Below are 13,196 nucleotides of genomic sequence, written 5' to 3' on the forward strand. Positions count from 1 at the left end.
CAGAAACAACTGAGAGCACAGGCAGAGAGACGGAGCAAAGCAAAAGACAGAAGCTTCATAGTTGGAGAGAGAGTTCTTGCTCGGAACTACTGCAAAGGTCCAAAGTGGATACCAGCCACAGTGGTTGCACAAACAGGGTCTGTGTCCTACACAGTTCACACACCGGAAAACATCATCTGGAGGAGACACGTGGATCAACTGTTGCCAGGAACCAACCTCAGAGATGACTCCTGTCAAGTGACAAACCAAGATCAGCTACTGGAGACCTACCATGACTACGAGCCATCACCTGAACATCCACTGCAGCAACATACAAATGTGGAACGTGCTCCAGACTCACCTGAACCAGCCAGAGTGCCTACTCAGGGTACTGTTGCACCCCAGTCTGGGAATACACCATCACCACTCAGACTCAGAGATAATGTGACTGTAGACTCACCTGTACGTCGTCATTACCCTGCAAGAGAAAGACGACCTCCTGACAGGTTGACTATTTAGTTCAGACTAACCTCCGACATTGGGGCAGAATACACCCCAGGGTTAAGTCTGGGAACTGAGGCAGTCTACCCTCTTTCCCTAGTTCATAAAAGGTTATTCTGAAAAGTTCATTTATTTACATTCAGAGAATTTCTGTTAAAAAGAAAACAATAGGCAAAACATTGAATATTTACTTTTTCCTTATGAGTCATCAAAAGTGAAGGGGGAGGAATATGTTGGGTATTGATATTCTAGTTTTGTCCCTTTAGGGCACCTGTAACCCCCCCTTGCTTACCTACATTGAAATGCTTGGAATGTTCTTCCTGTGAAACGCATTAAACAATGCCCACGTTAATTTCTACTCCCGTCTCATGTCCTGTCCTTATATTAGTTGTATAAGTAATACAGTGTGCTATACAACACATAGCAAAGGGTCTGAATACTTATGTAAATAAGGTATTTCTGTTTTAGTTTTTTTATTACTTTGCAAACATTTCTAAAAAGCTTTATCATTATGGGATATTGTGTGTAGATTGATGAGGGGGGGAAAATAACTTAATCCATTTTAGAATAAGGCTGTAACGTAACAAAATGTGGAAAAAGGGAAGGGGTCTGAATACTTTCTGAATTCACTGTATGTATTATGTATTATATTTATCTATGTTTATAAATGAAATATTGTCTACTCGAGAAATGTGACATTATAGTATTCAGACGTAGCCTTCAAACGTCAATGGAAAAGGTGAACCATCTGTTCTACCATTAACTGCGCTTCGGATCGGGTCAAATAGAGCAAAATACTTGAAATAGCTTATCAATTTCCTACTGTGAAGTGGGTCCAATTAAATGAGAGATGGGACGAATGGTCTTCCTAATTTGTTGTAGGTTATTTAGCTAATATGAAACCATCACAGTCAGTAAAGGTGAGGAATTTATTCTGCAATGATGATGGAAATGAGATACATCATAGGAAATAGATGTCTATTTCAAATTATTTTTTAAATACAACCATAAAATAAATAGACATTTGCTCTTCTCGCTAACTGCAAATGATTGGGTCTTGTTATTATATTTAGCTACCTGTTCTTTTGTTATGAATAAGTGGCATCATATATTCCCCATTTGCACAAGGCTACTAATAGGCTACGTTTGCCTTCTTGCAATGCAATAGTTGAACCCGTAGAAACTGTGCATATGCATGGTCGAAAGATTGTGGGAGGATAAGCACATTCTCACATCAAGTTCAGTTTTTACAAACTCCAACTTTTGCGTGAAAACCAGCGCACGCATGTTTTGAGGGAAGATTTTGTGCCTAAACAACGTTTATAAATGAGGTCCCTGGCATTGGAGAGGGGCCTGAGAGATTATGGGCCTGAGAGATGATGTCTATAAACTATTCCCATCAGTAGGTGGCAGTATAGCGGGGGAGGCTTGAGAGATGATGTCAGCAGTTATATCCTCCCCGTTCCTGGGAAAGAATTTATGAAAAACAGTAGAGGGATTCGTTCATTGGTCGTAAAATGAAATCTCCACCTACACGGGGCACCGGGCCATGCTAAATGAACTCGCTCAGTGCTTGATTTATCTGAGGGGGTGTAACCTATCCCATAAACATACTCACCAGCTCGACGCATATTTGGGTTATCAGCGCGCGCATGACTTCAGGTAAGTTACAACTTTTACCTTTAACTTACTGTTTAGGCCTACTTTAATAATTGCATTATTGTGTCGTCCAAAAGTTGATAGATATCAGAAGAAGAGAAAAATGGTAGCCTGGTTGCAGTCTCAGTTCAGCTATTACCAGAACTTTTAGATAACGTTCCACTCCTTACTACTCCTGTGCCAACACAAGTGTCAATTGTGGAATGTTCGCTAAAAAGACTGGTACCCAGACTATTGTTTTGGGGGTCGTATGTCGACTATAACAAGTTAGACCGTAAATTATAGACGTGAATGGTTACATTGCAAAGACAACTTTACGCATTGACGCACCAGACTTGAACAATTGCTGTCATCTTGGAGTCTATTAACACCTCACAGTTCTTTGGATGGCAACTTTATAAAATGTCCCAGAATTGCAGCCTTTAGAGAAGTACATTTAAAGGGGGAATCTGGGATAGGTAGGCCAACATCCATTTTCTGATTCTTGAAAAATATAATGAATACATGCCTCACGAGCTTATGTCTAACTAACCCTATCATAACCCAACATGTAAGCTTGTTTAACTCAATTGTTTGCAGACAATGTAATTGTAAACTAACACTGTATAGCTTCAAATCTCTCAGATGATCAGTCCTTCCTTGTTCCATTAGATGGTCAGTCCTTGTTCCATCAATGGTTACATTTCTCGAGCCCCATCACTCAGCTGCAGTGGTGGAAGAAGTACTCAATTGTCATACTTGAGTAAAAGTAAAGATATGTTAATATAAAATGACTCAAGTAAAACTGAGTCACCCAGTAAAATATTACTTGAGTAGAAGTCTAAAAGTATTTGGTTTAAAATATACTTAAGTATCAAAAGTAAAAGTATAAACCATTTAAAATTCCTTATATTAAGAAAACCAGAAGGCACCATTTAAAAAAAAAAAAAAAATGAGTCGACAGATAGCCAGGGGCACACTTGAAATGACATGGAAACAACATTTATTGATTCAACCCGCACAGTGGGATTGGTGTACACACTTGAGGATAGAAGTGATTCATTCATATAAAACAAACAGCCCTTTGTGAGCATTGTGACTACAGACTCGAGTAAGAATGTGTACTCAGCACATAAATATGGGATTTTCATTATCAGGTTGGGACAGAACCAATGGACTATGGACCTTTCAGTGTAAACAGACAGATACATGTGAATTCTCTATAGCCAAGGATGTCTCACCTGAAGGGGATACTCCAAGTCTGAGAGATACAGTACGAGTCAAAGGTTAGGACACATGTACTCATTCCATTTTTTTAAAATATATATTTTTTAACTATTTTATACATTGTAAAATAATAGTGAAGACATCAAAACTATGAAATAACACATATGGAGTCATGTAGTAACCAAAAAAGTGTTAATCAAATAAAAATATATTTGAGATTTTCCAAAGTAGCCACCCTTTGCCTTGATGACAGCTTTGCACACTCTTGGCATTCTCTCAACCAGCCTCATGAGGTAGTCACCTGGAATGCATTTCAATTAACAGGTGTGCCTTGTTAAGTTAATTTGTGGAATTTCTTTCTTTAATGCGTTTGAGCCAATCAGTTGTGTTGTGACAAGGTAGGGGTGGTATACAGAAGATAGCCCTATTTGGTCAAATACCAAGTCCCTATTATGGAAAGAACAGCTCAAATAAGCAAAGAGAAACGACAGTCCCTCATTACTTTAAGACATGAAGTTCAGTCAATTCATTGAGTGCAGCCGCAAAAACCATCAAGTGCTATGATGAAACTGGCTCTCATGAGGACCGCCACAGGAAAGGAAGACCCAGAGTTACCTCTGCTGCAGAGGATAAGTTCATGAGAGTTACCAGCCTCAGAAATGGCAGCCCAAATAAATGCTTCACAGAGTTGAAGTAACAGACACATATCAACATCAACTGTTCAGAGGAGACTGTGTGAAGTAGGCCTTCATGGTTGAATTGCTGCAAAGAAACCACTACTAAAGGACACCAATAAGAAGAAGAAACCTGCTTGTGCCAAGAATCACGAGCAATGGACATTAGACCGGTGAAATCTGTCCTTTGGTCTGATGAGTCCAAATTTGAGATTTTTTTATCCAACCGCTGTATCTTTCTGAGACGCGGAGTAGGTGAATGGATGATCTCTGCATGTGTGGTTCCCACCGTGAAGCATGGAAGAGGAGGTGGTGGATGTAGGGGTGCTCTGCTTGGTGACACTGTCTGTGATTTATTTAGAATTTTGGTTTGCGCTTAGTGGGACTATCATTTGTATTTCAACAGGCCAATGACCCTAAACACATCTCCAGGCTGTGTAAGGGCTATTTGACCAAGAAGGAGAGTGAGGGTGCTGCATCAGATGACCTAGCCACCACAATCACCCAACCTCAACACATTTGAGATAGTTTGGGATGACTTGGATTGCAGAGTGAAGGAAAAGCAGCCAACAAGTGCTCAGCATATGTTGGAACTCCTTTCAGACTGTTGGAAACACACTCCAGCTGAAGCTGGTTGAGAGAATGCCTAGGGTGTACAAAGCTGTTATCAAGGCAAAGGGTAGCTACTTTGAAGAATCTAAAATATATTTTGATTTGTTGAACACTTTATTGGTTACTGTAATACTGTAAACTCAGCAAAAAAAGAAACGTCCTCTCACTGTCAACTGCGTTTATTTTCAGCAAACTCAACATGTGTAAATATTTGTATGAACATAACAAGATTCAACAACTGGGACATAAACTGAACAAGTTCCACAGAGATGTGACTAGCAGAAATTGAATAATGTGTCCCTTAACAAAGGGGGGGGTCAAAGTCAAAAGTAACAGTCAGTATCTAGTGTGGCCACCAGCTGCATTAAGTACTACAGTGCATCTCCTCCTCATGGACTGCACAAGATTTGCCAGTTCTTGCTCTGAGATGTTACCCCACTGTTCCACCAAGGCACCTGCAAGTTTCCGGACATTTCTGGGGGCAATAGCCCTAGCCCTCACCCTCCGATCCAACAGGTCCCAGATGTGCTCAACGGGATTGAGATCTGAGCTCTTCGCTGGCCATGGCAGAACACTGACATTCCTGTCTTGCAGGAAATCAAGCACAGAACGAGCAGTATGGCTGATGGCTTGTCATGCTGGAGGGTCATGTCAGGATGAGCGAGCAGGAAGGGTACCACATGAGGGAGGAGGATGTCTTCCCTGTAACGCACAGCGTTGAGATTGCCTGCAATGACAACAAGCTCAGTCCGATGATGCTGTGACACACCGCCCCAGACCATGACGGACCCTCCACCTCCAAATTGTTCCTGCTTCAGAGTACAGGCCTCGGGGTAACGCTCATTCCTTCGATGATAAACGCGAATCTGACCATCACCCCTGGTGAGACAAAACCGAGACTCGTCAGTGAAGAGCATTTTTTGCCAGTCCTGTCTGGTCCAGCGACGGGGGGTTTGTGCCCATAGGTGACATTGTTGCCAGGGATGTCTGGTGAGGACCTGCATTACAACAGGCCTACAAGCCCTCAGTCCTCCTCTCTCAGCCTATTGCGAACAGTCTGAGCACTGATGGAGGGATTGTGCGTTCCTGGTATAACTCGGGCAGTTGTTGTTGCCATCCTGTACCTGTCCCGCAGGTGTGATGTTCGGATGTACCGATCCTGTGCAGATGTTGTTATATGTTGTCTGCCACTGCGAGAACGATCAGCTGTCCGTCCTGTCTCCCTGTAGCGCTGTCTTAGGCGTCTCACAGTACGGACATTGCAATTTATTGCCCTGGCCACATCTGCAGTCCTCATGCCTCCTTGCAGCATGCCTAAGGCACGTTCACGCAGATGAGCAGGGACCCTGTGCATCTTTCTTTTGGTGTTTTACAGAGTCAGTAGAAAGGCAACTTTAGTGTCCTATGTTTTCATAAGTGTGGACCTTAATTTCCTACCGTCTGTAAGCTGTTAGTGTCTTAACAACCGTTCCACATGTGCATGTTCATTAATTGTTTATGGTTCACTGAACAAGCATGGGGAACAGTGTTTAAACCCTTTACAATGAAGATCTGTGAAGTTATTTGGATTGTCTTTGAAAGATGGTCCTGAAAAAGGGACGTTTCTTTTTTTGCTGAGTTTACATGATTCCATGTGTGTTATTTCATAGTTTTGATATCTTCACTATTATTCTACAATGTAGAAAATATTAAAAATAAAGAAAAAACCCTTGAATGAGTAGGTGTGTCCAAACCTTTGACTGGTACTGTAGCCCTGTGATGGAATAACAATAATTTTAAATAATTTGCATTATTTTCTACTTTTTGCCAGGGGGATGATGAGGAACCTTATACTGCTGGCTATCTTTGGAGAATACCTGCAGGTGATGAAATGCACCCCAAAATGCCCAATATATGGCTCTATAGCAGCTTGCACCAGCCAGTCTCTATATCAGGTCCCTGCGCTGCCTCCATACATTGCCATTTTGTATATGAGGGATAACTACATCAGTGAGATCAATGAGACATCCTTCTCTGGGCTTGAAAGGTTAAAGGAACTGGATCTCAGTTGGCAACGAGTCAATGGGCTTATTATAAGAACTAACACCTTTCAAAGGCTGGATAACTTGGCAGTGCTTTATTTAGGGTATAACACAGGTTTACAAATTGAGCCAGATGCGTTTCTGGGACTGTCCAACCTGAGAGCTCTCTCTCTATATAGGTGTGACCTGACTGAATCTATTTTACAGGGTGACTATCTCAGGCCCCTGGTTTCCTTGGAAACACTAGATCTGTATGGTAACCAGGTGAAAAGAATCCAGCCTGCTCTGTTCTTTGTGAACATTACAGATTTCCAAGAGCTAAACGTTTCCCTAAACCGGATGGAAAGCATATGTGAGGAAGATTTGATTGGCTTTCAAGGCAAACACTTTCGGCTCTTCAAGTTGAGCAGCCTCTATCTATATAGCATGACTCAGTATGGCTTTGACTGGAAACGATGCGGAAATCCTTTTCGGAACATGTCCATGGAGACACTTGACTTATCTTCCAATGGATTCGATGTGGACAAGGCAAAACTGTTTTTCAATGCAATCCAAGGGACCAAAATACACCATCTTATTCTGGAACACAGCACTATGGGGAAATCATTTGGTTTCAGCAACGTGAAAGACCCAGACAGGCAAACATTTGAGGGCCTCAAGAATAGTAGTGTCAAGATTCTAGATTTGTCCAAATGCTTTATATTTACATTGCAATATGCAGTATTCAGTCCGCTGAGAGAGGTAGAGTACATAACAATAGCCCAAAACAAAATTAACCAGATTGACAGGGAGGCGTTTTTTGGTCTTCAAAATGTACAAAAGCTCAACCTGTCACACAATCTTATAGGGGAAATCTATTCTTACACGTTTGACAATCTACCCAATATTTTAGAACTTGATTTATCTTACAACCATATTGGTGCATTGGGATATCAAGCATTTAAAGGACTTCCAAACCTACAAGTTCTGGATCTTACAGGAAACTCTATTCGGGAACTAGGTACATATGGTTCCCTTGCACCACTACCAAACATCCAACTTCTTCGTTTGGCTGATAATAAGATTACGTCCTTAGAGGGCCTCTCTGTCTTTGCTAATAATACGATCATACTTAATGTTCAAAACAACAGGTTAACTAATTTAGAGGATGTATACACAGTTTTAACTAAATTAATGCACATTGAGTTTCTCTGGTATGGTAACAACTTCATAAAGTGGTGCACCCTTAACAATAATATTTCAGTGCCAGCTGTGAACTCTCTGAAGCTGCTTGAGCTAAGGAACATCGCCTTGCAGATGATATGGGCACGGGGAGAGTGTATGCATGTATTTGAAAATCTTGGCAAGCTTTTAAGTCTGGATTTAAGCTTTAACTCCCTGCAGGCTCTCCCAGATGGTATATTTAAAGGCCTCATCTCTCTGGAAGAGATGGATCTTCACTTCAACTCACTCACATACCTCAAAGCAGACATTTTCCCAGAGAGTCTCAAAACAGTTGACCTCTCTTACAATTTCCTGGCCTCTCCTGACCCAGAAGCTTTCCATTCTCTCAGCTGGATCAACCTGTATAGGAATCAATTCCACTGTGACTGCGGTCTGGGGGACTTTCTGACGTGGCTGAAAGGGACTAACGTGACTTTTCCTGACCCTGGCGTGAATGAATTCAGCTGTGAGTTTCCTTCAGATCTCCATGGCATCAGCCTGTTGAATTACAGCTCAGTCATATCGTGTGAGGAGGATGACGAGAGGCTGGTTCAGGGGCTGAGGCTCTCGCTCTTCATCGGCTGCACAGCGCTCATCATCCTGATCATGGTCGGAACAATCGTTTTCGCTCGTCTCCGTGGATTCCTCTTCAAAGTTTACAAAAAGGTGACCGCCAGGATCCTTGAGGGCCCTAGGAGGGATCCTTCTGCTGGTGGGCCTCGGTACGACGCTTACTTATGCTTCAGCAACAACGACTACAAGTGGGTAGAAACCGCCCTGTTGAACAGACTAGACTCTCAGTTCGCAGAGCGAAACGTCCTCCGCTGCTGCTTCGAGGTCAGAGACTTCATCCCAGGTGAAGATCACCTGTTCAATATCAGGGACGCCATATGGGGGAGCAGGAAGACAGTTTGTATCGTGTCTAAAGAGTTCCTCAAGGACGGCTGGTGCCTGGAGGCCTTTACCCTGGCTCAGAGCAGGATGCTGGAGGAGCTCAGAGATGTTCTCATCATGGTGGTTGTGGGGAATGTCCCCCATTACAGACTGATGAAACATGAAGGCATTAGGACCTTTGCCCAGAAGAGGGATTACCTGCAGTGGCCGGAGGACACACAGGATATTCAATGGTTCTATGAGAAGCTCATGTCCAAGATTCTTAAGGACAAAAAGAACACCGCCAAAGATAACAATGGGGATATCACACTTGTAAATATGACAGTTGGAACTTAATGTTGTTGACTCATTTTTCCACAGCCTGTATGCTTAAGTGAAAATCTTATTTAACTGTACTGTGAATTCGTACATCATTCATTTTTATTCTGTCTGTATAGCATTAAGAACTTTTACCATATTGATTACAGGCAAAATGGAGAGGGTCCTCTGTCTTTTGGGATAGCTTGTTTTTGACCACTAGGTGGCAGTCAACCTTTATTCACTAATATTGGAACTGTGAAACGTTACCTTCTGTGTAAATCACATTTTATTGGTCACATACACATATTTAGCAGATGTTATTGCAGGTGTAGCGAAATGCTTGTATTTAAAAAAATTAATAAAAAATGAATGAAAGAAATGACACAAAAAAATGAAATACTGCGAAATTGCTTTGGCGCCAGAAGCAGAGCTGCCATGTCTGTCGGCGCCATCTATGATTATTGTGTGCTTTGCAGTGTGTACAATGCAAAGTTCTCGTGGTTAACATTTACACATTGTAATATAACTAATGTAAGGATTTTGGCACTTTTAATAAAACATTCCAATTTCTCTGCCTAATTTGAATAATAATTGTGAACTTTTTCTGAGGATTTGAAAAATGACTGAATCTTATCTCCTCCCTACTTCCTCAATATAGAGTCTATGTCTGAAACCAGTATGCCACCAGGTAGAGTAAAACTTCCTGCTGTAAGGAGGAGCGGAGAATAACATCATCCTTCATTGAAATGACGTGGAAACAACGTTGATTCAACCACTGTGTGCCCAGTGGGAGTGTTTAAGACTTCTTTATGGAAACCTTGCCTGACCTGTGTTAATTAACACAGCACATATTTAGACATCTACTGTTATTGGAAAGGTTTTTGAATGTACATGTAAACTAGGCCTACCATATAACAACCATTTCAGTTTTGTAACTATCTCATATTTTCATTTAAAACTCAAAGTACTATACCATGTTTCAGTATCAGGAATGGATCTCTGATGGAAATCATGTAAAAGTGTAGCCTTAATGATCATGTCATTTTTCTCGTATAACTATGAGAAGATAGAAAGCACAGTGCGGTTCTACAAAAACTAACTTAAACCACAAATCATGAGACAAAAGTGCTTCTGTACAGGTGTAGGATCTTAATTTGACCTATATTGTCACAGCAAAATAACGCTGCATCTACAAGATTTGAATGTTTAGTCCATAATGTTGCTTGATCGGTGGTTAGGCCATTAGTTAGCTGGGCAAAACTAGGTTACATTAAAAGTGCAATACTATTAATATTTTTTGTGAATCTATGTAAATTGCGAAGCTCATCTGCATTCTCTGCAGTGCAGGAAAATTCTCAGCAACAAGAGTGATCAAATTAAGATCCTACAATAGTATTATGCTTTGTCAAATACTCAATTTGCAAGAACCTTAGAGCTCAAATTGAAAAAATTAACAAATATTTACCAAGTAAATAAACTACAGGTCTTCGCTTTACAGTTATTTCAGGGATCCGTAGTATTATTGGAACAGAGGCGCATGCTGGTCAGATTCCCCTCACAGGAAAATGTAATAAATGCTGCCCCATAACCATAGCAAATATTTGACCTCAGTTAAAGACAAATATAACGATATGCTTTCCGTTCAAGCTGAGGTGAAATCCATTGATCGGAGTGGTCAATCTACTGTGAGCTGGTTGGTGTATAAAGACCAGGGAACACAGTCCATCCAGTCTGGGTCATATGAAGCCCAGTTCAGTATAACAGGATCTCTCATGCAAATCGCTCTAACCAACCACACTTTTCCCCCTGGCGGGTAAAATTATGCCATGCGTTTTTAAGGGTTTGTGTCTTTGTTTGTGTGTATGTGTGATCGGTATGGTTTGTGGGTATGGGATAAGGGGGTTACAAAGCCAAACAGAGGTTAGTAGTAATGCACAGCGGTACCTTTTGACTTCCATCTCTATTTCAGAAGGGGATAAGGGAAAATAATATAGACAATGTTCTATTGGAGACCAGAGGCCTGTCCCCCCCCCCCCCCCCCGTTTTGTACTTGTTGACTGGTACTGGTAGCCTACCCAATTAGGTACTGGTAGCCTACCCAACCCAGGCTAGAGGCCATGTGGTAGTAAAGGAGTTGATGGAGCACCTGCAGTCAACTTCTCTGATTGCCATCTGTCCTCAGAGAGAAAGACAGGCCTGAGTGGCCATCAAGAGCATGGAGTTTTAATGGAGCATAACTGCTTTTCCCATCTACCCCTGGGGTTCCGGCTGTGAGTGTTTGGTACGGCATCAGCCTTCAGATTCCACACAGGGAAGAGATTTCACAACTGACCCTTTGGAAACAGGTGTTTTCTGCACTTGGAACGCTGGAGTGACCTTGCCAGCGTGGGGAGAGTACAGAGGGATAAGGGAGGATATTATGTCTGTCTCCATCACCTGTTTTTCCAGCCATATCTCCCCTACAGTTTGAAGTTCCACATTATTCATGTTATCTCCCCTGGTAATTGCTTCTTATGAGATTGCACGAGCAGCCAATGTTATGAAAATACTGAATGAATCTGTGATACCAGGATGTTTATATATATATATATCTTTATTTAACTAGGCAAGTCAGTTAAGAACAAATTCTTATTTACAATGACATCCTCCTGGGACACAGTGAGTTAACTGCATTATTCAGGGGCAGAAAAGATTTTTACCTTGTTCACTCTGGGATTTGATTCAGCAACCTTTAATTTATTGACCCTCTAACCACTAGGCTACCTGCCACCCCAATCTATGGTAGCCATGTAAGGTGAACTTCAGGATACGACCTGTGCCTCAGACTCCTTTTAATGTGCTGTGCACAATGAAATACCAAGTTAAATGAACTCAACTCAAGGCAATATGGGCTACCACTCATCATTATCTGCCTAATTTACAGTACACTCACTAGCGGCTAGCCCTTTATGATAGAGTAGATTGAAGCCCTTCTTTCTTAGATATGAGGAGTAGTCTCCCCGAGTACAATTTTCTCAGGTAAAGATCAGATTGGCAGAATGCTTCCGTTAACCATCTGAGATTAGTCTGTCACTTTGTGCCATGTGTATTTCTTGTAGTTCTCCCTGTAGTGAGTGTTCACACAAGAGGAAGATGTGGATAGCCATCTTCCCCAGTCAAAGGTGCATATTGTTTTTTCTGTGGAATTCCCCAGGTCAGGACTGCAGAAACATTGGGGCAAGTTTACACAGGAGACATGTCCTTTTGGAAAGTTTCCAGCCAGTGAGAGGTTCAAACAGTTGCCCCTATGAGTGACAGAGGTCCCATCTGCAGCCCTCAGTGATTGACAAGGCTGAACAGGGATGGGGAATAGACTAGATGTGTGATTGACAGCTAAGAAATGTCTGTGCCTAGTTCCTGTCTGACCCTTTCCCAATAAAGTGTGAAATAGAAAAGGAGTGGAACAATTAAAAAGAGGACTTAGCAGCTGCTTGAGGAATTTATACTCACTCACACCATATCGTTTTATTGTACCCCTGATCAATGTTTAAACTGATCTGTGGTTTTGAGTGGGTGACGGTGTCGGAGACTAAGGGAGATGAGCTACAGTGCCACCATGGCCTCTCTCTCACAGATAATTACACGTGTCTGGTAGCCTAGTTCAGAGCTGCATATCTGACATTAATTCACGACTGAAAGTGTAATTATAACTCTGTCTGCTGTGCTGAGTCATACTGCCTGCAGAGCCTGGCGGTCTAATGTATATGTTTGCTTTGCAGCAGCAGGTTTGGCCAAGATCTTGGACCACCAGGGAAACCTGTTAGGTGGGATGGATGGCAGGAGCCAGAACAGCAAATAAAACACAGGACTTTGAATGGAAGTTTGGATTTGTGAATGAATGGAATTGGTCAATTTCTAGGATACTTTTTCCTGGATGGAGTTAACAAAGGGAGTAAACAGAATGTAATTGATATGTTACAAAATGAAATGATAGGACCCATGAGTTCTACTATTCCTGGGTTTTAGAGTTTCTCTTTACAGCATTGTCTGTTAGAAAATTGCTCAGTTACATGTGTAGATGGTCTAGTGGTTAAGAGCATTGGGTCACTAACCAAAAGGTCACTGGTTCAAATCCGTGAGCAAGGCACTTGCCCCTGTAAGTAGCTCT

The 13,196-nt window shown here is 41.8% G+C and overlaps 1 protein-coding gene across 1 annotated transcript; it reads left to right on the plus strand.

Moving 5' to 3' along the window:
- The first annotated feature begins 2,006 nt into the window (after positions 1 to 2,006).
- Positions 2,007 to 9,628, plus strand: LOC139556400 (toll-like receptor 5). Its single transcript, XM_071370311.1, has 2 exons — positions 2,007 to 2,142; positions 6,442 to 9,628. Exons 1-2 carry the CDS (start codon positions 2,030 to 2,032, stop codon positions 9,083 to 9,085), a joined length of 2,757 nt encoding a protein of 918 aa, XP_071226412.1. The 5' UTR covers positions 2,007 to 2,029; the 3' UTR covers positions 9,086 to 9,628.
- The last annotated feature ends 3,568 nt before the right edge of the window (positions 9,629 to 13,196 follow it).

This window comes from Salvelinus alpinus, chromosome 27 (genome assembly GCF_045679555.1).
Source record: "Salvelinus alpinus chromosome 27, SLU_Salpinus.1, whole genome shotgun sequence".
Lineage (NCBI taxonomy): Eukaryota > Metazoa > Chordata > Actinopteri > Salmoniformes > Salmonidae > Salvelinus > Salvelinus alpinus.

Coding starts and splice junctions, on each gene's coding strand:
- LOC139556400 (XM_071370311.1), top strand. CDS start 2,030: ATGCTAAATGAACTCGCTCAGTGCTTGATTTATCTGAGGGGGTGTAAC. Junction 2,143..6,441: donor CAGCGCGCGCATGACTTCAG/GTAAGTTACAAC, acceptor ACTTTTTGCCAG/GGGGATGATGAGGAACCTTA.